General features: G+C 34.2%; 1 protein-coding gene and 1 non-coding gene across 2 annotated transcripts in view; one reads left to right on the forward strand and one right to left on the reverse strand.

Annotated features, from left to right (window-relative positions):
* LOC123705515 overlaps nucleotides 1-12,246 on the forward strand; it is a 72,868-nt gene extending 60,622 nt beyond the window's left edge. Inside the window, exons 8-10 of the mRNA XM_045654315.1 lie at nucleotides 299-446; nucleotides 4,365-4,481; nucleotides 11,520-12,246. Of these exons, the coding sequence (XP_045510271.1) occupies nucleotides 299-446; nucleotides 4,365-4,481; nucleotides 11,520-11,584 (330 nt within the window). The 3' untranslated portion in view covers nucleotides 11,585-12,246. The remainder of the gene's footprint in view (nucleotides 1-298; nucleotides 447-4,364; nucleotides 4,482-11,519) is intronic.
* A 12,704-nt stretch (nucleotides 12,247-24,950) lies between these two features.
* Trnar-ccu lies at nucleotides 24,951-25,023 on the reverse strand. The gene has a single exon. It is a non-coding gene; the product is annotated as a tRNA-Arg (tRNA).
* Between the last annotated feature and the right edge of the window lie 720 nt (nucleotides 25,024-25,743).

The following is a 25,743-nucleotide window of genomic DNA, read 5'->3' on the forward strand; positions in this document are numbered from 1 at the left end:
TATATATATTCCATATTTGTACCCAAAGCAGGAAAAATAGGTATATGTGACGAACATGAAAAACTACTTATACTTTACTGAGGGCTGATTTCACCGCTTGCTTATAATGTCCCTGATAGAGTATTTGGCACTTTGACATAAATATTCATATTCTTAACTGACACTCGTTAAATATAATATATCAGGCGGTGAAATCGGCCCTTGGCCCATACTTAATTCTTCAAAGGATGTGGATTCCCATCGAAAATTAACACTACTACTATTACTACAAATAATTAATAAATCTCGTTTCCTGTAGCAACTGGCAGCAGTGCAGTATACAGCTACAGCACCACAGACCACGACCACCAGCTCGGCTCCAAGCGGCCGCCGTCGCTCCGCTCCCCGCCCGCTGCCCAGCCGCTGTGACCCTGAGGAGTTTTCTGAAGCACCTACCAGGACTATACGTGAGTATCCCATCATTTTTTGTGGCATTCTTATAGGCTGAGCTGGTGCCTTTCCTACTGGTAAACGATCATAACCACCCAGGAACATTTGCAGAGATTCGGCAATTGTAAGCTTCTGCCAAGCTTCTGCAAACGCATTGTCCGTATTTTAAACGGTAAATAATAAGGAAAGGATGTCACTAGGAGAATAAAGGATTAAATTAAGAAGTGTGAGGAAAAGCTAATGGTTAACTTAAATATAGAGAATATTTTAGATATTATGTAACTGTGAAAAAGGAAATTCAGACGAACGGCAAATGTAATTTGATTCATTGTTTTTCCGTTGCACTTGAAATCTTTGTTTCTCCTTTATTTTTAGTTTGATTTATTATTAGTTCAATTTGTACGTAGTATTTGTTACTTACTTGTTTGTATCCAATATACAAATCCTATTTGAAGTATTGAAATACCAATATAAAATCACCTGCATTTGCAAATCAAATTTTAACTTTTTCACAGAGTGAAATGTAAACGGGTAACAGATCACTAGTTATTGGATATTTTAAGCACGTGCATTGTTCACAATCTAACGCAATAACGTATTTATTTTCACACATTTTCTGTACAAAAACGAAAGCGATAAACACTGTATAATTGTGTAATCTTCAGCACGCTAATTATTATTTGTAACCTACATTATTAAACAATTCAAAAACCTCTAAACTACTTGGTGTATAAACTTGAAGCGCATACCTCTGAAATTGGTCGCAAGTTAAATTGACAACTACGGAACCCTACACCAAGTATGGCCACAAACTCTTGGCAACTTGTGAGGATGTATCGACGCTTAGAGTTGAATATAGTTCGAGATTGTTACAGATTAGGGCCATAGTCTTGCAAGCATAGTTATTTAAAGTGGTATATTGCACCAATTAGGTAAGCAGAATTCTACCTGCACCAGTTATATCAAAGAGTCTCTGTTGCTTAAAATAAGGCTTTTAGTTAGAAGTTAGAATGTATAGACAAATTTCAGATAAAAAAAAACAATTTTCCAATCCAATTCATAAATAGAAGGCATTTTAGAATGCATATTAATGCCATCGCGCACAAAAATAACAGTTATTCGGCTGCAAATACATAAAACCGCAAAAATTTTCAGTCTCCATTCCATTACAAGAACCACTTAAGGTTCAAAGGTCACAAAGAGATTCCCCGTTATCATACATCAGCAAAAATAAATGTTATTTCGTGAAGCCTATAAAAGGCATTTCTCATCAAAATTTTGACCGTCTAAAAACGTATCATGGTACACAATAGCGTCCGTGATCGCATTTACCTGTCGTTTTCAATGATGTTTGCTTTGTATAACGGCCAGTTAACTAATATGCAGCTTCACGTACATTGTACATACCTTTTCGTTTAGGTATTGTTATCAAATTTTAACTTTTCCTAGCTGTAAATATTATTTTTTTGTAAAATAGTTCCAATTATTTCCCCGTAGGATCATATAAGTAGATCAATATGTAGTTTAAATTCGTGCTTTCGGTGTAGCTGTAAATGAGTTCTTAGATGTCACTAAACCCAAGTGAACTATGTGCGTTGCTTGTATAAAAGTATACTTATATTATCCTGGTATAAGTGCTATGCGTGGAGGTAAAAACAAAGCATTTCTGCTGAAAACCTACGAAGCTTTGTTACATTCTTTAGCGGTAATATAATTCCACCGCCAAACAAGTCTAGCTGCAGAACAAAATATCTTTATTTTTTGTTTATTAAAAAATTAAGTTAAAAAAAATATATTTTCAACAGAAACGATTCCATTTGAACACAACAGAAATCATCTGAATACGATTTTATTAAAGTTGCACAATAATTTGTTATATAAGTACGAGGTACGTGTAATAAAATTAATTACGCACTTACCGATAACCGTTGAATATCCGCATGAAATAAAATGAAAAGTAATAAGAACTCTGCAATTACCTACAGACCAATCGTAATCCAAATGAGATTAATAAATCGTTCGCCAAACAATTAAGTACTTACGATTAATTATAAGCACACAAGGATGGTAAATATATCGGATAGATTGACATAATGACAATTTGACCGTGTTTGGTCAGTGCCCACGTCCATTGCAAACACTTGGCTTGAGATTTATTTAGTTTTGGATACTTGGTACGAATCTAAAAGGTTCCAGGGACTATCTCTTAGGTAAAGATGGTTTGAATCAATTGGCAGTAAATGTTATTGAAATTCTGATTCTGACTGACTAGGTACGTAGTTTTAATGGGCTATCTTAATTGGATTTCAATTATAATTAAGAGCATACGTAATTAAATGTGATCAATGTTTCATCAAAGATAGTTATTTCTATAATAATATCCCATTTTTGAATTGTAAAGGTACAAGTTGTACCTAAGAGTGTTATTATTTTTGTTAACATACCTACTCTTTGTAAAAATTAGCATTAAGTGTGAAAACAGAAAATACGTTACCATTTAATGTCGTTATTTTTTAATTTGATAAAATTTTGAGCAAAATGTAAATATTATGTAAATGTTAATACGCTTTCTCGTACGAGGGTTCCCGTTAATTAACTTTTTAATATGAAATCGTTGATATAAAAAATTTAAACTGATAGCAATTTAACCTTGGTTTAAAATTCATACGAAGTCTTTGGAAAATTAATCAAACTAATTAAAAAAACACATAAACTCATTCATATAACCTAGTTTGAATGAAGTAACATAGTCAAAGTATTCATTAGAATTGAACCAATAATTACAGGTAGGGAGCGTCTTAATAATAAATTTATAACTGAATTACCTGCAGTGTAATTACCACCCTTGTTATTTTAATTGATGCTTGTTAGTTTGTATGTCATATAAATGCATGCACAATCATAGCTGTGATGTGGTGCGTATAAATGCCTGCAGAGGGTTGAAATCGATAAAGATTACATGCGGTACCTTGATTGCTATTTCAATGATACGTAATTCGTATAAACGAGCCATAGGTGGCACTTTTATACATTTCTAGGGACTCCCATGTGGTCACGGATGAATTCTACATACATTGTGGCCCCGTTTTTGGTTTTGGTCGATAGGAATCCGACACAAACCACGTCCTTTTCCCCCGGAGGCCGTGGGTATTATCCCATGTAAGGAAAATGGTGTTATGTTTGTGGAAATTACTTATAAGAAGAAGAAGAAACAACAAAGTGAGTTTTTTAAGGACACGGAACGATATTATTTATTCAAGGCAAGGGATTGTAATTCCTCCCGACGGTCACATTCACGGTCAACATTTAACGCCGAAAATAAACATTCACACACGCCGAATAAATTACAAATTTAATTTGGGACAGAATGTAAGTTGTAGGATTGCTTGATTTCGGTAGACTCACGACCCAATTTTGAGGAAGCAACTGCAAAGACCCTACAAATTGGGTGATACGTAGCCCTGTCGGGGTGTTCGTTTATTTCCTTAAATTGACAACCTAATTGGTTTGGGAGGAGTTTTACTTTCGCTTATTTGTACAGCTAATGTTATCTTTGATCTGCCACTTTTGTGTTACAATTGAAATAATTCCGATTTAAAATCAAGATTATGCGCTTCAAGTATCGTCAACTGGTTGATTTAATAATGTTGGAATGTAAGGATTTATACTGATTCAGCACAGTTTAATATCATATTTTGTTACGCACGCTTCTAAATCAATTCTGAACAGAGATATAAAATAGTAAATAATCACAATATTTATTTTCAAAAGAATGAGTGCGTAGAAGAATGTACTTTTATTTAAGGCCTAGTCAATTATTTACTCGTGAATGTTATTATTTACGTACAAAATATAGTCTCCAGCAATATTTAATTTCTCAACATCCCTCGCTCCTAGTTTTTATTCGGAAGTACTAAAAGTTGTGTTTTCTTCAGCATCAGTCCTGTCAAAGCCGAACCGATCCGCTGTAAAGAAACACGTCCAATTTCCTGATGAGCAGAGCTGCATTGAAGAGGCCCCGGAGTCAATGAATGGATCTGAGGAGAAGTCGTGTGAGTATATAAACTTGTGTTCAGTTTATTTGTTGCACTGTGTGAAAACTTACAGGGCAGTTGTTTTTTTATACACAAAATTTATTAAAGGCGTTACGATTTAAAATGTCATGGTTCATCGGGCTTCAGAACTCGTGTTTAAGTAAAACGCATAGTAGCAGGAGCCAGGGCCCAGGATATATTGTTAGACGTAACTTTTGATTTAATATTTTTGTGGATGAATAGTTGTCAACATAGTTGTCATTATTTCAATTCTGAACATGCTTAGCTGTCGAATACTATAAAAAGCCGCTTTCCTTTGTCTCGTGGCGCATTCGTACGAATCGTGCCTAGGGGCTCGGACGTTGTTTATACGACGTTCGACCCAACTACCTTCACTTTGCTAATAGTCGTTGACTTGCTGCGTTTCGTTATCAACTACCTACATCAATTAGGTAGCTGTGTAGAATCGCAGTACATTCTTATTACATTCAAATTAATATTTAACCCGGCCTCGCGTGTTATTTCTTACATCAGAAGCGGGATAGAATTCAAGCCCATACTTTTTAAATGTGTTTGAGTTTACGTAGTTTTGTAACGGCATACTGGCGTTTGTGTTTTTTCGTGCGTAGTGTAAAGTAAAAGTTTGTTACGTGGATTATTGTAACGGGAATGTAGTTCATCGAAGGAGTTGTGTGTGCTATCCGGACTGCGCCCTGCGGTCCGGGGTAGTTGAGCCTTCATTTGTGTTAAGCGAACGTCGTGTCTATGTCACAAATGAGTAGGTGTTGTTCCCATGATACGCGAACGTAGTGCCTATGTCATGTGGATGTGATTGTTGTTCTGTAAGGTCAGTGTGGCCGAGGCAGGATGATTGTGTAATCCCGAGATGAACTACCGTTGTACTGTAATACGAGAAAAGGCGTACGAGGACGTACGATTGTCAGTATGGCCGTGTTAGACGTAACTTTTGATTTAATATTTTTGTGGATGAATAGTTGTCAACATAGTTGTCATTATTTCAATTCTGAACATGCTTAGCTGTCGAATACTATAAAAAGCCGCTTTCCTTTGTCTCGTGGCGCATTCGTACGAATCGTGCCTAGGGGCTCGGACGTTGTTTATACGACGTTCGACCCAACTACCTTCACTTTGCTAATAGTCGTTGACTTGCTGCGTTTCGTTATCAACTACCTACATCAATTAGGTAGCTGTGTAGAATCGCAGTACATTCTTATTACATTCAAATTAATATTTAACCCGGCCTCGCGTGTTATTTCTTACAATATTATTATATTTTATTGTTAGTATTTACATTTTTAATATCCCAAATAAAAATCTAGCCCCATTCTTATATTGTTTTATAAAATTCGGTCCTATAAATCTTTATTGTTAGACTGGATTTCAAATAAACCCGAGTATTTTCTTTCTTTGTCATATAACAGTGTAACAGAAATACTCTCTTTTATTGAAAATTGATACAGCAACATTTCTTATAACTCGACCAAGCTTTTTGTTAATTAGAGGATTATATTGTTTGTGTTTTTTTTATAAGCCGTTTTGCTTTTTTTACTATTATTTATTTATATTTTTTTATTATTTGTTGATTGTGGGCCTCAACGAGGAAAATATGTAAAAATTAAAAACATAATTAAGCTGTGTTTTTAATTTTAATTGTGGTGACGTCATAATTTTTTAAGATCATAAAAAAACTTCGCAGCTTTGTTGAATAACTTCGTATAGGTTACGAATGATTAGAGTGTTCTCAGTATAATTAAATAACTTAACATAATAATTATAATTTACTATTCAATATCGAATCTATTATATTTCAAAATTATAATCGACTTCATTCAAATTTCCTTTAAATAGAAATCTACAAATAGAAATTGCGTATTGCTTTTGTACGTTGTTGTTAGATATGTGTGTATTTGTAATAATATTTAATGACGTATCTCTGTAAATGTGGATTGAAGGAACACGACCGCAGAACTGTGGTGAACTATGAAGACAAACTACCTCGTACAAGTCTCTACTGCTTGTTTGTATTAGTTTAAAATATATGCTTGTTTCATTCTCGTGTTTAATGTATTAATTGCTTCAACCGAGAATATTAATAATGTTAAGTAAATTTCAGTTTGATAATTCGCTTTCAAAATGTTAGAATAGGACGTATGTGTAGGTGGAGAGATGAGTGTTACTCTGTCACGCTAAAAGTAGATACTATACATCATATATAGTACATCCAAATACTTCCATTTGGATGAGATTATGCATACAAATAGGTAGGTTAATCTTTAAAATTACAAATAGTGCTATTATCTAGACAACACAAGTATAGTCGTAGTACTGAATAACGTACTATAAATGAATAAAAAGCTCTACATGAGCTTTTTATAGTTTACAAAACTTTCAGTATATTGTGTGTCGTTCACTTAAAATAATATACTTCCCTTAAAAGCATTACATTATTGCAATTAAAATAAAATACATTAAAAGTTAAAACGATATGAGCATTGAGCAGTCTAGCATTGTTCTTATCTCTTTAAATAAACCAAGGACCATAGCACTTCGAAGATAGTTATAATTATAGGTGCTATTATTTTATTTATTAGCAACTTTAACATATAATGCTAAACTGATATTACTGTAGTCTGTACTACCCAATACCTATGTTGTATAAGTACCTATATATGAAAAAAATATATAAACACTTACAACTTATCACAATGAAAAGTAAATTAAAATGGATTATTAGAAAACTAGATGTATTAAAAACATCTTAATAGCTCAATGGTTTTAGAAATGATACCTAACTAATAGGTGGAAATTGGAATATTATATTATGTATAAAACATCAATATCCATATTCAGGATTATGCTAATTTATGACAATTCGGTCGGAATATGTAATTTAATTTGTTTGTTTAGCATTTATCAATAAATACTTGGCGGTGATGTGATTACAAAATGGTATTTAAATGGTATTTTATCATTCAAAACACTTCATCTATGAATTTAGACTGAATGTTTGCAGCCATGAAATATAATTTGTATTCAGTCATAAAACACGTATAATTATATTGTTTTACGATGGGTAATAAAGGTAAAATTTTCATAGCGTTATAGTTGTCATCATAAACATTTACTACTCTTTTTAAAATTTACCATCCAAGTAAATCATTAATAATAAATGTTAGATTTTCTCAGTAAATCGTGTTTTAAATCCTCTTATGTAGCAAATTAGAATACGATGTAAATCTTTATTTTTAAAAGAGAAATCTTTTTTTAAAAACACAAATAAAATACTTATGACCTTACTACTCTCTATACTGTTACATAATTATTATAGTCATAGGATGTCATTAAAAACAACGAAATTACGACTTGTGTACTCTTTCATGAAAGTTATTATTATTATATTTCAATCGCAAAAATGAGAATATATTTGTTATCAACGCTCTACAAACTTCATAAAGCTTATTTGCACGGGAATAATATAATGACCTATATACACTCAGGAGCTTAAAACTCGTGCGTGACTGTTTTAGTTGCAACTGTGATTTATGAGCATAACATTTTATGTAAAACGTAACAAAAAATGTATCACACATGTAGGGTTACCACACAACCGATATCGAATTCACAGAGATATGCTGCAATTGACAACCCTGTGGTAACAGATGCCTTGTTGTGGTTAAGCCGTCGATATTAGAAACAAATTCTTAGTGCTGAGTTCAATTTTCAATGAAATATCAAAATTGATATGACTCAGACATGTAACTAGTCACTTTGGTATTTATATTTTGATCAAACGAAACACAAGCCTATATTATCCTATAGCCTATAGTATCCGTAGTCCCCCCGCTATGACCCACTGATGGGTCTACGGGTAATATTTTTCCCCGTGGACCCACTGCTATAGAATGGTATGACAGTGGGTCTACGAGCACTTGAATTATAAGTACTTTGTACCCCCGCTGTCATGTTTTAACCATTTTAGAGACAGGATTATCGAGATGGTCATAGCGGAAGGGGGGACCACGGGTAATACGCCAATATTTGATCTTTAAAAGTTTACGCGTGGGCAGAATTGACGAGATATTTTTACGTCATTCATTTATTTTGAAAACTAATCTAACTTATGTTATTAATTTCATGAGAGAAATAAACATTTATTTCTCTGCTCTGCCAATGGACAAATACTTTATGTCCGTATTTCTCATTTTCTATTTTATATCTCTCTGAAATTCTGCCTTCAAAATTTTATTAAACAAATCTTATTAACTAATTTTAATTAATTATAATTAATTACATATTTATTAAAAAGGGACAGTTTAAAATATTTATGAGAAACGTTTAAAAAATTACAAAAGGTTATATTATATAGCATGTCTTTCTGAAAAACAGCGTCTACGGTCTACGACACTAAGCCGAAATGTATTAAGCTTTAGAAAATATTGAGTCCAATTTTACTTGGATTTATCTTAGCGGAGGGAAACAATTTTGTTTTAAGTTTTCATCGCTAAACTTTTCGCATTTATTCCGAGAACTCGTAAATAAAATCCAAGTTAATATCGATGCAGTGAGTGTATTTGTGTGGTTTTATATAAGAGAGAATAGAAGTGTCACCTTGGGGTTAGCGAACAGTCATGTCGATGAATATAGCGTAATGAGTTCCCGATGAGTTCTGTGATCGTTCTATAGAAGATTATCGACTTAGTATATGTATAAATAGAGGTAAATATCACCGTTATTTCTTACAAATATCAAGTTCAAGAGAGACATCGTAAAATAAAGTAAATATAAAATTACGAATTTTAAAATTAATCAATAAATCTCGGATATTCTCCTTTTTATATTGTATGGAAATGGAAAAGTTTCTCCGGTGTTCCATTAATTTTGTAGCGTATCTCGATTAGCATCTTCAGGTGCTATTCATCATACTGTTTGTAACAAAGAATCTCGGTCACCTTTTTCTTGATCCTATAAGTAAATACATAAAAGCACACATTTATTAATGTTATGAGCCCGAAAAAAGTATTCAATGGTTTTATTGTCTGCAGGGTAAAGGTATTTATTTTTAGTTTTTAAGTTTCAAATTTTATTTAGAAAAATACTAGACAATTTTTTTTTTTCTATAAGTAAAGTGACACATGAATCTTTAGTAAGAAAATATTGAATTCTAATTGGGGAAAAGAATCGTATAATTCAGAACAAATCTTGATTGCTCAAAGGTAAGTTTTCCGGCATAGTATAAAACCTACTGGAATATACTTTTCCGGTACTTTTCTCTTTGACTCTGTAAGTAATGCTCTCATTGTGAATATAATTGTTCACATATATTCCTTTAACAAGCTAAGAAAATTTTTAAAGCTTTGTTGGCTATGGTAATGCGAAGAATTGAAACGATCTCTGTAGACTGTAGTGAATCAGTTTGTCAATCCAACTACTCTGTAATTCATTGAAAAATACAAAAGATGATTTATAATATACTATACACTCACTCCTTATTTATTACTTGAAGCATATAAGAAAATTTATTGAAAGGTAATATCGCTCACTGTATCACTCAACGAAAAAGAAGGTAAACTTCAAAAGTTTTCAAAATCAAAAGAAGGTAATAATTTAAAATAAGCCACTGAGCATGCAAATTCCTGAACGTAATATAGTATAGGAGGTAGCAACGTTGACAAGTGAGCATTTTAGTATAGTTGGTTCTTTGATATGCTGTTCCTCTTGATTATAGTCCGGTTTCGGTTATAGTCCGGGCTGTCTGGCTGGCCGCAGTGGTTGCGTTTAATAGTGCGCAATCTTATCTGCACAGGAAATAAAGTCATTTTTTAACGCGTAATTTTTAATCTTTTGCCTTTAGATAGATCCATTAGACATACATTTTTTATTGCAAGACGTTTTTTTCGTTGTTAAATAGGTGCCAGACGCAATTTTTATTTCAAAATAATTAAAATATCATCGAAATAAGTGAAATTCTATTAAAATTTCCCAGTATTTGAAATTATGTGCCAATAATAACAATACACACTCCAACTATAGCGCTCCAAACAATCAGCAAAATGTGGCCTGTGGGTAAATTATGTTATTCTACGAACCATAATATTATGTTCGTTATATTATTACTTACAAATACGTAGGTATCGTATATATAACAATATTATTCACATCGCGATAATACATATTACATATCGTAAAGTATCTCTTGTTGATAATAATAGCATAAGAATTAGAGAAATTTAAAATGCTAAATAAGATACGTATCTACCTAGTCGTATAAAGCAATGAAGTGTAATTATTCGCTCTAAAAATTGTTTTAAAGACATCGTTCAAGAAGTAGAAAATTAAGTCAAGCATTTCCAATTCCAAGTAGTCGAGAAAACGTGCTTTGAAGCGATTGTAGACTTGAATGGAGTATTTATGTGGATATCTCAAAGTCGTTGTCACGAAGTTGGTTTTAAAATATTTTCCATTCGTCGCAATACCTGTGGAATGTCGAGTACCATGCAACTTTTGCGTACAAGTTTTAAATGAATAAACGAAGTGCGGTGTTTGCATTCAACTTTAGTTTCTCTAGATTTTATTGGTTTTACTAGAATTTATTGAGGAAAACACACACTCAATTAAGCCATTAAAACGATAGGAATTGAAACTATGCATATGGTTCTACGGTTGAAAATCAAAAAATGAAAGCATTTCAAATCAAAATCTAATGAAATATCAAATATGTATTAACCCAAAAAACAGAGCAAAAGACGAAAATACTTAGTATAATATTATGAATGCGAAAGTCTTTGATTATTTGTTTGCTGGACGTTCTTTCACGTCGGAACTGAGCAATTGGGTATGATCTTCATTCTTATGTCTGAAAATAGTTAGTAGGGCAGTGACATTTCACTGACAGTGAATTTTCCAATGTGTACGCGGGCAAACCCGCGGGTAGTTGCCGTCATCTGATTGAATCTGCTATTTGATCAAATAGCAGATTTAACCAGGTGACTGCGATAGTTATACTAAAGGAAAGCTATAATTCCCTTTCTCCCACAGCGTCCCGGGTGATCAGCTCGCTCTGGATGGAGCTGGAGACGGAGGTGCCGCCCCCGGAGCGCTGACGGCGCCGCAGCGAGCAGTACTACCGGCCCATCACGCGCGCGCGCAACGAGCGCCGCAAGATGTCCGCCGCCGGGGTACCGCCCGCCGACCAGCCTGACATACAGGACTCGTCTCTCTAAATCTTTGGAAGATACTTCGATCACTGGCATACGTAAAGGACTCGTCTCTCGAAATCTGCTTTTGATGATACTTCGATGACTGACAGGGCTCGTCTCTGGTATATTTATATTTGGATACTTTGATGACAGGCAACTTTTCTAGATGTGTAAGATGCGTCTTGACTCTTGACGATAATATCTATCTACTTGTATACTTAACATTTCTTTATAAAATCTAACATATATTACTTATCAGCGGTTTATAATTTGTGTTAATAACTAGATATTATAATCTACTTGAAATTTTTTTTTATCTGTACGTATTTGACCGAAGATTTTCAATTTTCCTGATATGCTTTTATTATGCACTTTGTAAATAACTACCTAAATGAAATCTTTTCTTTAAAATTACCTGATTAATCAGGAACGACCACTGATTAGGTACTTCCTTGATATACAAGATGCGTCTTTGTAAATATTATCTTCTATGTACTTGCGTATACCTATTTACTTATAGGTACTTGCAGTTTCTTCTTCGCCTATGAATGACTGATAACAGATTTAGGTACAACTTCTTTTCTAGTACTAAACGGCGCAAGTTTTGCCGTAGGTACTCATTTCAGTGATAAATGTTCTATATGTGTACCTAAAATATGTACCCAGCTCACGCAAGTGTGAGTATGCCCACGCTCGTCTAATCTCGTGTCAAATATTTGTATCAAGTATTATGCGCCCTCTTCACAAAGGGCAGCGTTGGCCCAATAAATGATCTTCGATGTTTGCTGCCATTACCGCGGCCATGAATAAACATCTACAATGACGGTCGATCATAGACATTTTTCCTCTACTCGTCCAACGCTGCCCAATGTGAAGAGACATTAGTTTTGTCACAAATTTAGTGGGGTATACCAATAACCCCAGATTTGTGACACATATTTAGAATTTTAGATTGTAATCTTTGATGTATCAATTATAATATGAATTAACGAAGTGGGCAACGCTTTTGTGTGTAGGTATCTGGTAATCGCATATTCTGGTTTCTCAATTATATTGCGTTCATATTTTTCGATATAAAGCTTCATGAGTACCTATATCTGAATCTATAGTTTTTTAAAACTGATTTGTTTTATTATTTACATTTACATTTTGAGGAAACCAGGTATCCACATACTTCTTTGAAAATATGTCAATTTATGTGAATCCTAAGAAATCTCTTGTAAATACTGTAATCTGTAATTCTCTAAGAAATAATCTCTTTCTTACTTTCAAAAACACGATTCAGGCATACTGAAATGAAAAACGAGGTATTTAAATTTTCTAATTAAATTTCGAAACAATTACTTAACATTAGTTCACAAAAAGAGGTTAGTATTTTATTATTTATCGACTACTTTTTTCCTGTCGAGATCCCATAATATGAGTTTAGTTTTAGTTAGAAACGTTGAAACGATAAAAATGTACATTATTTTACCAGACTTAATAGTAAGTTAATTTGAAATTGCATTATTTCACCTACAATTATGTAATTGTGTAAACCAGTATACCAAAACTTTTCTAGTCTTGTCTCAATTATTTTGATCGTTACCAATTTTAAGTATCTAAGTAAGTAGTAAGTACATACTTCCTTATTTGTAGAATAATGTAAGATATTATAAGATGTTTAAAGTCTGACTGTGGAATATTTCTTAATTATGTGTGTATTTGTTCTAAACAATTAGTATGTAAATGTACAAACATGTTTCTTTGTGTACATAATGTACTCGTCTATTGTATAGGTATATCATGTTATTAAAATTTAGTTTCAAATAGAACTAAACAATAATTTGCAAGTACAACTTCCATATTCTGTAGGAGTTGCTAAGACGACGTGCTCTTGGCTCAAGTTTTAAAAATACCTAATTATAATTTTGTCAAGAATAAAAAAGTCAATAGAGTTGCAAAACGATGATTTAATTAAATATAATTTTAAATTAAATTAAAAATATCTAATAAAATTGTAGTTAAAATCTTTATTTTGCCAAAACATTAATTAATGTTCTAAAACTAGCTATATCGCCACATCACTACATGGTGTTTGTGGAAAATAGCTATAAATACAAATATTATGAATCAAATATAAGAACTGCCAAGTTTCTTTTGATACGAATACAATCTCACAATAAAAGCTGAATCTTTCATTTTGCTACTTGAAGAAGTCCGGTCACATACAGCACAGTTGTCTCCAGTAAATTATCCAAATCCGAAAGGACTTCCAAATAAATATCCCAGTTATTTGAAATCTCTTTTTAAAGTAAGTGTGATGTTTATATTTCTAGAGAACTCATGTTAGAAAATGCAGTAACGGTAATTTATTGCAAGAAACCAGTCTATAATTAGCACATAATAGGTAGGTACACTGAAGATGAACTACAAAGGCTACAAAGTCTTGTTCGATATTGCGAAGTCTTGATTTACAGGAAATTAGCAAACTGTAGCTGAAACTAATCACGCATAAATAAAAGCTCGGAAGACGACAACACCGTCTATCTTTAACGCACAGTTGAGACGAGCAATTTATCTCAAAAGTTATAATGGGACAGCATTAACGTCAATAGCACAACGGATGGAATAGTGTCTATTATCTCCATAATTTTCCTGTGGGAAACAACTTCCCGCGTTCATAAGTGTAAGGCAGTTATAACTTTTGCTTTTGTGTTTCTATCTTTTGTTACTTTTGCATTTAATGTGATTCTATTACAACTTTATCCTATTACATGTATACGCATTTAGTTAACAATATGAATGATAAAGCCTATAATTAATGTGATAAACATAGAAATTTTTTCAAATGTATTAGCTGCCGTCTATATCCCTAACTTAATTACTTGGCGGGATGTCTAAAATTCTATATAACATCATTATATAATATATAAGTATGCAGTTAATTATTATGAATGGGTTGGAAAATTTTGCACCTGTTAAATAACAGTCCTTCTAACCTTGATTGAAAACAATAATTTTACCGATGTCCATCGGCTATATAATCACTCCTATAAAATAAGAAACCATCTTCGTTAGCTTAATTGAATTTCTGCATTAACTTGTAACCTCTTCTACGTTCTTTTCATTAAAATTTTTAAAGATAAAATGTCCGGTTCTTCGTAAAACACGAAGTAATTAAAATTGTTTTATAAATCTTTACTCTGTTACATTGTTATGTTTTCAGGAAGGATACAAAACTATTTCTAATTGCAATAGTTGAAATCATTAAAATAGTTTCAGACGAAGTTCATATTCAGCAACTTTTGTCCAACTGTCCAATATCTTTATGTTGACCGTTCACGACAGATTCCATATTCATTGATTGTCAATCTAAAAACGTAATATATCAGTATTATAGTCGATGAAACATTAATTTCAGATGTACAGAAAAGATAATCGTGTCGATGGGGCTTATGATTTATTACCAGAAACTCGAGAAAGCTCTTGGTATTGTTCTTATATAATATATTATATCTTCTAACAATATAAAGAATGTACGGTAAGGTGCGGCACACCGACCCATCGAGTTTCGCGAAATCACATGTCAGTTTTCTTCCCTTTGACATATTATACCTACCTACGACATGACTCGAATCCCTTCTTATTATTATGGTTCCATTATTTACACGAACTCTGGCCATTGGAAATCAGATAACCTACTTAAAAGAGACTGGGCCATTCTAATAGATTTTGTGTCAAAAATGTATTTCTTAATGTATTTTAAAATGTAGGCAAAATACTAGAGGGAAGTGCAGTTGCTAAGAAAGATTAAGGAAAGTGAAATCACGTAAAGAAACCGCTTAATATTGCAGTTTTCTAAGTTTCCAAGTTATGCACTACTTTGTATGCGTTAGCTTCAAGGTTAGGCTCAAGTTACTAGCTCAATGTGGGTATTATTGGAAACATGGCAGCTTTTACCAATGTCAACTTTTGCTAAACTTTCGAGTAAGCTTATATTATGAGCTAAGCGTGTTTCGTTTAATCAGTTTAAGTTTTGTGTTCATGTTTGAATTTATACTTTAAAATATATTTTTTTTATTGTTATCCTATATTATATGATTGTTCTGTTGCTTATGTAATTGTAATAATTCCTCTGTTATTCTAGGTATACTCTTTTAATTTATTCAACATTGAAAATGAAAAACGTAAAGATATCAAACGAAGCCACTATAACGCGGCTACAGCGATTACTCTCTACTAGCTTCCGCCCGCGACTCCGTCCGCGCGGATGTTTTATTTCTCTATTTTGAGTAACTCTGACAATGAAATCTTATAAATATCTATTGGACCCTGATACGTAAATGAAAGGCGGGCTTCAACGACAGACTGATTTATTACAAAAGAAACAGATTTACCCTCGACCATAATAAATAATTTGTTACTTATTCTAAACTACCGTTGTTACACTCCTCCGCAACAAGATCACAATAACATAATATAGGACAAGTAATTTACACACAAACTTAAAAGACTCAACAGTAATTAACATACAAACTTAAAAGACAGTTTGGAACATAATAAACATAAGGAAACGACTTGATCACACAACTATACATATAAATACCATAACCCAAATTACATATACTTAATATATAAATACTACTAGAACCTAAATTACATACACTTCGTTACAATAATTTTTTTGCTCGATTAATTGCACGCAGTGCACGAGCAGACATTTGTGATGTCTCAGGGCTAACCTGCGACGCCGCTGGTGCCGCGGCCGCCTCTACGCGGGCCGGTGGGGACAGCCCTGCAGTCTCTGACTGGTGATTTGTTTCGTCACCACTGGCTGCGTCTTCCCACGTCTCCCCCTCGAGATTTTTACCGACCTCAAGGTCACCCGCGTCGTTTGCACAGGTGGCATTTGTTCGTGTTAACGAGAACCTATTTTTCGCGGATATTATTTGATCGACGTGCCTTCGCCATTCGATGCCGTTTCCTAACTCGACTTTATATGAAACCGGTCCTGTCTTTTTAGAAACAGTGCCCTCTACCCATTTATCTTCCTTAGACCTATAATCCCTCGCGAGCACAGCATCCCCCCACGCTAAACTCCCGTAGCGTCGCCGAACTGCGCGCGATTTGCTTTTCCTGTTTATCGCGAACCGCAGCTACAGCTTACGTGAATCTCATACATTCGTAGTCTATTCTATTGAACGCTACGCTAACAGAAAGCCACTTGGCTAGGGGGGCAGGCGACTGCGTAGGCGTCGTCCTTGTAGTGCTGATGCTAGTGATATACCCGTCGTGGCGTGCTCACAATTGCGATATTTAAAAAGAAATTTATTTAGTGCTGTGCTCACGTCCTCGCCTTCAAATAACGCTCTTTTAATTGTTTTTTTAATTATTTTAACGGCGTTTTCCGCCGCCCCGTTCCCTTGTGGCCGATAAGGGGCTGAAGTCGTGTGCCTAATACAATTATTTTTACAATAAGTCTTAATACGAAGAAAAGGGTGGACCGTTATCAGTTACAAGTTGCGATGGTAGACCGAACCTTGCGAAAATGCCTCTCAAAACTTTTATAGTGAAATCTGCATTCGTATACCGCATTGAATAAGCTTCAATCCACTTAGAATGTGCGTGTGGGTGCACTGGAAATAGCTTCCAACTTTTCTGGATCCGGCCGTAATCCCTCCTTATTTATAATAAACCCTAAATATTTCACATAATCTTGCAAAAATTTACATTTACTTAATTTAACAGTGAGCCCCATTTCCCGTAAACGTTCGAGCACTAATTTCAAATTTTTCATATGTTCCGAATTATTAGAGCCCGTTATACAGATATCATCTAAAAATACGACACATCCCGTCACTCCCCGGAGGGTTTCTTCCATTAATTTTTGAAATTTTTCGGGTATACAAGATAAACCGTAAGGGGTGCGCCGGTATGCAAACGTGCCCATACCGGCGTGCGTAGTAATAGCGGTGTACGGTTGTGAATCATCCGAAAGAATAAGCGTGTGTTAAATCAATCTTTGTAAATTTCTCACCTCCCCTTAAGCTAGCAAACAATTGTTCAATACGCGGTAACGGATAAAAATCCCTCTTTAATTTTGGATTAATTGTAATTTAGTAATCACCACAGATTCGAATTTCCCCATTCTTTTTTACAACGGGTACTATGGGGGTCCCGTAGTCTGAATATTCAACGCGATAGATCGAGCCGTCCGCCTCGAGACGAGCTGCTCCTTCTCAACCCTCTCGCGCAGCGCTAGCGGCACCGGTCTCGCTCGCACATTAACCGGTTCGTTATCCGCGAGTCGTAATCGAATTGTTTGTTTACAAGTGCCTAACTTATCACAAAATACTTCTGGGAATTCTTTACATAACTGGTTCACGAATTCATCTTCACTGATTTCATTGAGGCGGATTTCTGTAATGTTTAACGCGCGCATCCACTCTCTTCCTAACAAAGGCCGTGCGCCCTGTTTAATTACATATAATCGTAATCCTTTTTTATACACTCTGCCCAGACGTACGTCCACCTCGATGAAACCCCGAGATTGAATTCGTGAACCCGAATAACAACGTAAAATTAAATTATCAGCTCTTATTAATTTATGCGAGAACAAACGATTATACCTACATATCCTCGCTTATTGCCGAAATACGACTGCCCGTGTCCACTTCACATTGAATAAGTTTATTGTCAATTAACAAGTCAACAAAGAATGGTTGGTTACCTCGTGTCGTAACGTCGATGTTGTACAAACCATCGTCCGACTCGCTTACAAAATTTTGCCGACCTGACACTCGTATGCACATCACTTTTATATGGCCCCGCTGGCCGCACTCATCACAGTTGTAATGCTTAAACCGACACTTTTCTGCCACATGCGCCTTGCCGCAGCGCCAACAGTTGCGCCCGCGGTGACCGAGCGCCTCCACGCCGGCGCCGGCAGGCGGCCGCGCCTCGAGCGTGCGGCCCGCGCCCCGCGCGCCTGCAGCCCGCAGCGGCCGCGCGCGCTGGCCGGCCGAGCCGCCGCCGCCGCGCGCGTAGTGCAGGCCCTCGCCCGCCTCGCCGCTCGCCGCTGCCGTTGAATCCGTCGTCTCCGCCCCGGTGGAGCCGCTCACTTCTGCATGCTTCTCCGCAGCCTCTAAAGCTAGCGCGAGTTCCACGGCCTCCTTGTATTGAATTTTTTTCTCGGCGAATATTCTGGAACGCATCGCATCGTTCGATAGTCCCGACACGAATTGATCGCGCAGGTTCTCCTCCAGAGTTGAACACGAACTGCATTTACCAAAATTGCAAGTAGCCGCGATATGCTTTAACGCCTGTAGGTACTCAGTGAGCGATTCGCCGGCACGCTGACGTCTCAATCTAAACACGTGTCTCTCAGCGATCTCGGAACGTTGAGGTTCCAAATGTTCCGTCACAATTTGTATTAATTGTTCATAAGTTTTATTTTCAGGGAAACTCGGAGCACATAGATCGCACATCAACGCGTATGTTTCTTCGCCCACGACCGTTATCAACATGGACACCTTTAAATCGTCACCAATTTCGTTCAATTTAATGTACTGATTTACTCGTCGTATATACGCGGGCCACTGCTTCGAACTCAAATTGAAAGGTTCAATTTTACCGATAGGCATCTTGGATTTCGCGAAGAACAAACAGTTGAAACACAAAGAAAAAAAAATCTTGCCTCGTCGCCAATGATACGTAAATGAAAGGCGGGCTTCAACGACAGACTGATTTATTACAAAAGAAACAGATTTACCCTCGACCATAATAATTAATTTGTTACTTATTCTAAACTACCGTTGTTACAGACCCAAATACGGCTAGGCCTATAATAATAATAATACGCAACGTGTGTTCGCGGTTCTACAGAACAACGTCTATGGATAAAACTGAAAAATTAAGATTAATTTTTTTCTACGTATTTTTCCACGATAAAAAGTATCCTATTTTACGCCCAGGATAATAAAGTATAATTATACCAAGTTTCATCGAAATCGAACCTTTAGTTTTCACGTGATGCCTTCACATACAGACAGACAGACAGACAAAAAATTTTTTAATTTCAATGTACAGAATAGACCCTTCTACATATTTATTATATGTATAGATAAAAACTAATTTGTTGATAAGATTGTTAGGAGTTTGGCAAGGTAATGTAAACTCCAAAAAATGAAATGGTTAATGTTTTATATTCGAGGAGAACAGGGTAAGTAAGATGAGTAAGGGGTGTATAAATAAATAGGGAGACTTGTGTATAAATTCAAATCCGGATTTAGATCCATTTATAACTTAACTAACGATAACCATTCAACTTCACGTCAAATTCACGTCGGGGTCACCACTGTGGAGGAAGGAAGGTGGAATTCCTCCATCAAAAAAGGATCCTCGGCCAGTCGAGTCTCTACTCGACTGGCCGAGGATCCTTGGCCGTGGAGGCCCCGATGAATGATGTCGGAAAGTTGTATATATACTCTGTAGCGAAAAACATTTCGCTTGCGCGATTCAAATCGAGGTGTCGCTACAGATATATAATATTGTAGTGTTGCCTAACTAAAAGCCGTGTATCCAATCTGTCACGATTTTCCGCTCCAACACGATTTGATTACGAATTGCAAGCGATGGATATGCGTAGGTACCAAGTAGGTACAATAACTTTACAGCATTATGCTTTTGTTCTGAATCGTAGATTTCTATACAACGTTATCACACGTTATTGCAATGTAAGGCAGTGAGTGCAAACCTTATTTGTAATCCTCGTCAATGCACGGCTTTCATTCAATTACTACCAGCATTTCGGTTATTCTTTGTGCGTTGATTAATGTTCATGAATGAGTGTGGCTCATAGTGATACTGAATTATTATTTCAATATATTATGTCGTTATATATTTAAAAGGTATCTCAATTACCACCGCTACAAGCGGATTCTAGTCAATGTGAACAATTTGTTTAATATTAGATAATATTATATTGTAGGCAATGTTTAACATAATAATCGTAGGAATACTAGAAATAAGTGTTGTACTTAATATTATTGTCTTACGTAGCCGTTCCTATACCTACCTATTTATTGTGAACCACTCAACATAACCATTTCATAGGAAACTAATTATTTTATTGTTTGTAGTGAATTAAAGTTTACTTACATGTTAACCGATATAAAATCGATAATAAATGTTTAGTATAGATACAACATTATTTTCATTCTTCATTGTTAGGTAGGAACTACGTAAGTTTTTAATTAGTTATGTAATATATTCAATGTCTCAATAATTATTTATAATACCTAAATTTAATTGTTTTCTTATATGGGTAGCTACTTATTTATTACAAAGTGTTATGTATTATGTAACTATATCTTAACTTTAATGTAACTTATTCAGTATTTCATATCAAAACAGTAGGAAATAATGTAATTAAATGATATAATAGTGTTAGTAGGATATGCGCACACTGAGTGATTTGTTAAAAAAAATTCGCGACCACTTATCTATTACCTATAAATTTTAAAGATGTTCAAAATAGGTTTGTTAGTTACAATGTTTATGCAAAATCTTAAAGCAAATTATTGTTCTTAAAACGTCGATCTTCCAGACCGATTCAATATTTCAAATAATTTGAAAGCACTGACCAATAGTTGATGGTTTCACAAAGCCTTTCCAATATGTTGCTGTTACCAGAGATTTGCCCATAGTTCTGTATAACGTTTAATCTTCACACCGAATGCAGAGGGTAAATCTTCAAATCAAACAGTGTGCGCATTTCCAATACGCTTAGGTACATGATCTATAGCTTACAATATCTATGCGAATATTTCCTGTGTTTATATAATACGAGATTTTAACCTTATTTTGTTTCATTTGTAATCACGAATTGATGTCTATTTTATTGCTAAGCCGTCGGAATAAACATAATTTGTGTTTCAATATTGTTTTATTATTATCCGATATAAATTTTATAGCCAACTATATTTGACAATATCGGAAAATCGAATCTAAGATCGAAACACCCACAACACTATCGCAATAATAAATTATAAATCCTGGTATTTTTTACCTACCATTGTTAAAAAATTTCTTATAAAGTTCTCTTAAAAAATTTATTCAATTAACAACTAGGTTATAACTGGTAATGAGTTATTTTCTGACTTAGTACACACCTACGCAAAAGATTTTAGACGCATTTTGTTTATAATAAAGAACATAATTTTTCTTTTCATCATCATCATCATCATCATCAGCCCATATACGTTCCCACTGTTGGGACACGGGCCTCCTATATTTATTTTTCTTTTATTAATAAATAATTTTATTTTTTATATAAGCTTCTGCCTTTACCAATTAATTATCTCTGATAATAATAATCATCCCCTCGTATGTCATTAAGGACTTAGTAACAAGATTTTTATAATAACTGCAATAAACACTTCTAAGAAAATGAAATAGTGAACTGAGATGTCCTCTCTTTCTGAATATTTAATTAAACAATAGTATCATCATACGTACCTAAATCAGCTAACGACTTAAAATTAATGTTCAATGTTCATCTATACTTAGTGACTTTGTGAAAAAAAGTCCATTTGAAGCGATCCTAATGAAAAACTGCGTACCGTCATAAATCCTGAACAGGTATTATGTATAAAAGTGAATGGCTTTCAAGCTAAAAGCCTGGGAGTGCCTTCAATCGCAATAAAGACCTGGACATTTAATTAGACTATTTAATTAAAACGTCTCTCTTTGTCGCAAATAGAAACTTATATTTTAAACTTATATAGACACAATACCTATATACATATATAATATTATTCAAATGAAGCGATTTTAGTAATTGTTATGAATTGCTGAAATGCAAAAATCAGTATACCAACTGAAAGTGTTTTTGCATCATAAGTCAAGATTTGTGGATTTTATTTATACAGGGTGTATCAGTATCAGTATACTAATCGCGAAGGGGTTAATAGTTTTGCTTACACTAATCGCGTAAAAATACTTAAACAAAGAAATTGCATCAAAAATTGTTTGCTAATTTTTTTCCTTAAAATCCATGATTTCTTTTCCAGCTTTGCGAATCCGGCATAATTATACCGCTTCGCTTATATGAGCATTTTGTCTATGAAACATAATCTTAAACGATGGCTCACGTGCGGCTGGGCGCGTGTAGGGGTGTACGGCGTACGCATATACTTAGTTTAAAGAATTCATCTATTTGAAAAAAAATGGGTCTGGAATTGTATAAGTATGTATTTTTTACGCACTCAGCGTATGCAAAACTATAACCTCCATTGAGCTTATTATAACAACAGTGGGACACCCTGTAGATAGTGGGTATACGGTCTACCTATTTATTATTTCTTCATGATCATTCCTTTATTATTAAAATTAGATTTTAGATATCATACAAAATTTGCCAGATGCTTCGTGTAATAAATATAATAAATTAGATTTTTATTTTTTATCTTATTGGTTCTAATAAGTTCCACATAATTAACGGGAACTAACATTGTTGATGAAATGGTTACAGTATTTATCATACATAAGTAAGTAAAAGTAATTCAAACATAAGAGAAATATAATATTCCGTAAGTAGGTACCGTCAGCATAATAATTGATCAATATCTATACAAACTTTTATTTCAAATGACACAAAAGCTAACATATTATCCTTGATTTTTGTCCAATCACGTAGGTACTATATAACCCGATTCGATACTAACCTTTTGTTTCACTCTAAAAGGTTCAAACAAAGTTCACCTAACAAAGAATGATAAATAATTGACATGACTTTTTAAAATTCATTCATAGCTACTACCTTGGCTACTACGTAGGTACATTATACATATATGATGACTATAGGACTATAGGTACGATAGGTAGGTACATATACAACTTATAATACGCCGCCCACAAACCGCCTCGTAGGTTCGATCGAAAAGCGCCTATAACACCTAAATCTGAGTTACAATACTGTGTAATTCTGTTATACCCACCTCCACATGAAACTCCATAACGGCAGGCAAACGTGTTGAATTGGTCGGATTACGTGAACGCAGGCGATATTTGCTGGTCAACACAAAACCAGAGCATGTTTCGCCCCACATTCAATTTATTTTTACTTTGTGGTATACAAAGTATATATAGTGTTAACGAGTATCATAATAAATCCGTGTATTATGTGCTAACATTATAATAACTACTTATATAATACCTACCTACTTACTTACCTACTGAATAAAAAAATCGAACTGAAAATTTTTGTGTGACAATATTATCGCATAAAATATCGCTGGTTACAAAATAAATAAACCAATGTTTGACGACATAAGTAATTGTTTTCACCAATCCCACGCCCTGGCTTCCCAATTAGCCAAATTATCGAATTACTAGCTGCGCTCCACGGTTTCACCAGCGTGGCTCCTGTTGGTCTTAGCGTGATAATATATAGCCTTCCTCTTTAAATGGGGTATCCAATACCGAAAGAATTTCTAAAATCGGACCAGTATAGTTCCCGAGATAAGCGCGTTCAAACATACAAACAAACTCTTCAGCTTTATAATATTAGTATAGATAGTTATTTTCCGCAACGGCATCTCGCTACAACTTATCCCCTGCCCATTGATAAATAGCATAATTATTTCCCTTTCGGGTTACTCCCTTCTAAGTTTTGATTGACGTTTGATAATTGTTTTTGCAGCCAACAAAGTGCACAGTATATTGTTACAATGTTACGTGATCAGTATAAACTAAGGTATGTATAAACAAATAAATTACATAATAGGTAAAACTAAACTCAGTATACTTAGGTACATTACATAATAATATGTTTTTTTACGAATTGTTCATCCACATGAAAACGCTCTCAGGAAAGAATCCAGGCTAAAAGCTTGTATTGCAAGTATACATTTATAAACACATTAAATATCTGGTTACCTATAATATACTTTTCATCATTCAAAATGAAATTCTCCAATAATAAATTCAGAACAAATATTTAGATTCCTAATAAGCATCATAAACATTGTAACCAATGTAATATTTTTGCAGGAAGAAGAAAGCCAACATACGTAAATCAATTTAATAGAATGTAAGATAGATAATTTCTGGATCAATGCAATAAAATAATAATAAATATTTAAAAGCATAAAATTAACTCACTTTTAATTTGCGATCGCTAAAACTTTAAAATCTTTGAAAAGCCAACGAATACGATCAATTTTTTTCAAATTTCGAAACAACATTATTTGCGTATAAAAAAAAATATAAAAAGTTGTTATGGTCGAACCCCTGGAGGGACTCGAACCCTCAATCCCCGGCTTAGGAGGCCGATGCCTTATCCATTAGGCCACAGGGGCTTGTACTTGAAATCATGAAACAGGACTTCAGTTTACAGGATAATAAATTTATAAATAAGTTTTAACATGAAAATACAAGAGAAATACAGAATTTGCTTTATGCTTCATTTTAAGGACAGTCTTATGTAAGTAGTCATCATGTATTTTTCGGAAAAAACATCGCAATTTATTTTGTAAAAAAGATAATAAGTATCTATTATATTAAAAGATCCTTCAAAGACAAAGAACAATATAATATCTTCAGTTTATTTATTATTAATAAAAAATATAGTTAATCCTTTAAAACTCAGTAACAATGTACGTTGTGATAAAAGGAAGCTTAGTTTCTAGCTTTATTCAGAACACGCATCATTATATCGATACAAAAGAGGTAATCTTTTGCATTTATATTTATTATTTTATATTATAATATGCTAAGTAAATACTATAAACGCAAACGTATGGGCGTGTAGATGTATTCACTTTTCACCTGAAAACATATGGACCGATTTTGATGGTACTTGTCAGTGATGTACTTAACATTTATAGGTCAATTCGCTGCAAACTCAAACTTCAACATATATCTGTGGAGTGTCTATCACAACGTCTGTGGAGTTTATTTGGACCCTTGTAAATAAAATGTCTTAACCCTTAGCAACACACGCTATTTCTCGCCACACATCTACACACGTGGGGGAGCAAGGTCCACCAAATTGTTGAACCATATATCTATAATATTTT

The sequence above is a fragment of the Colias croceus genome, chromosome Z, assembly GCF_905220415.1.
Source record: "Colias croceus chromosome Z, ilColCroc2.1".
Lineage (NCBI taxonomy): Eukaryota > Metazoa > Arthropoda > Insecta > Lepidoptera > Pieridae > Colias > Colias croceus.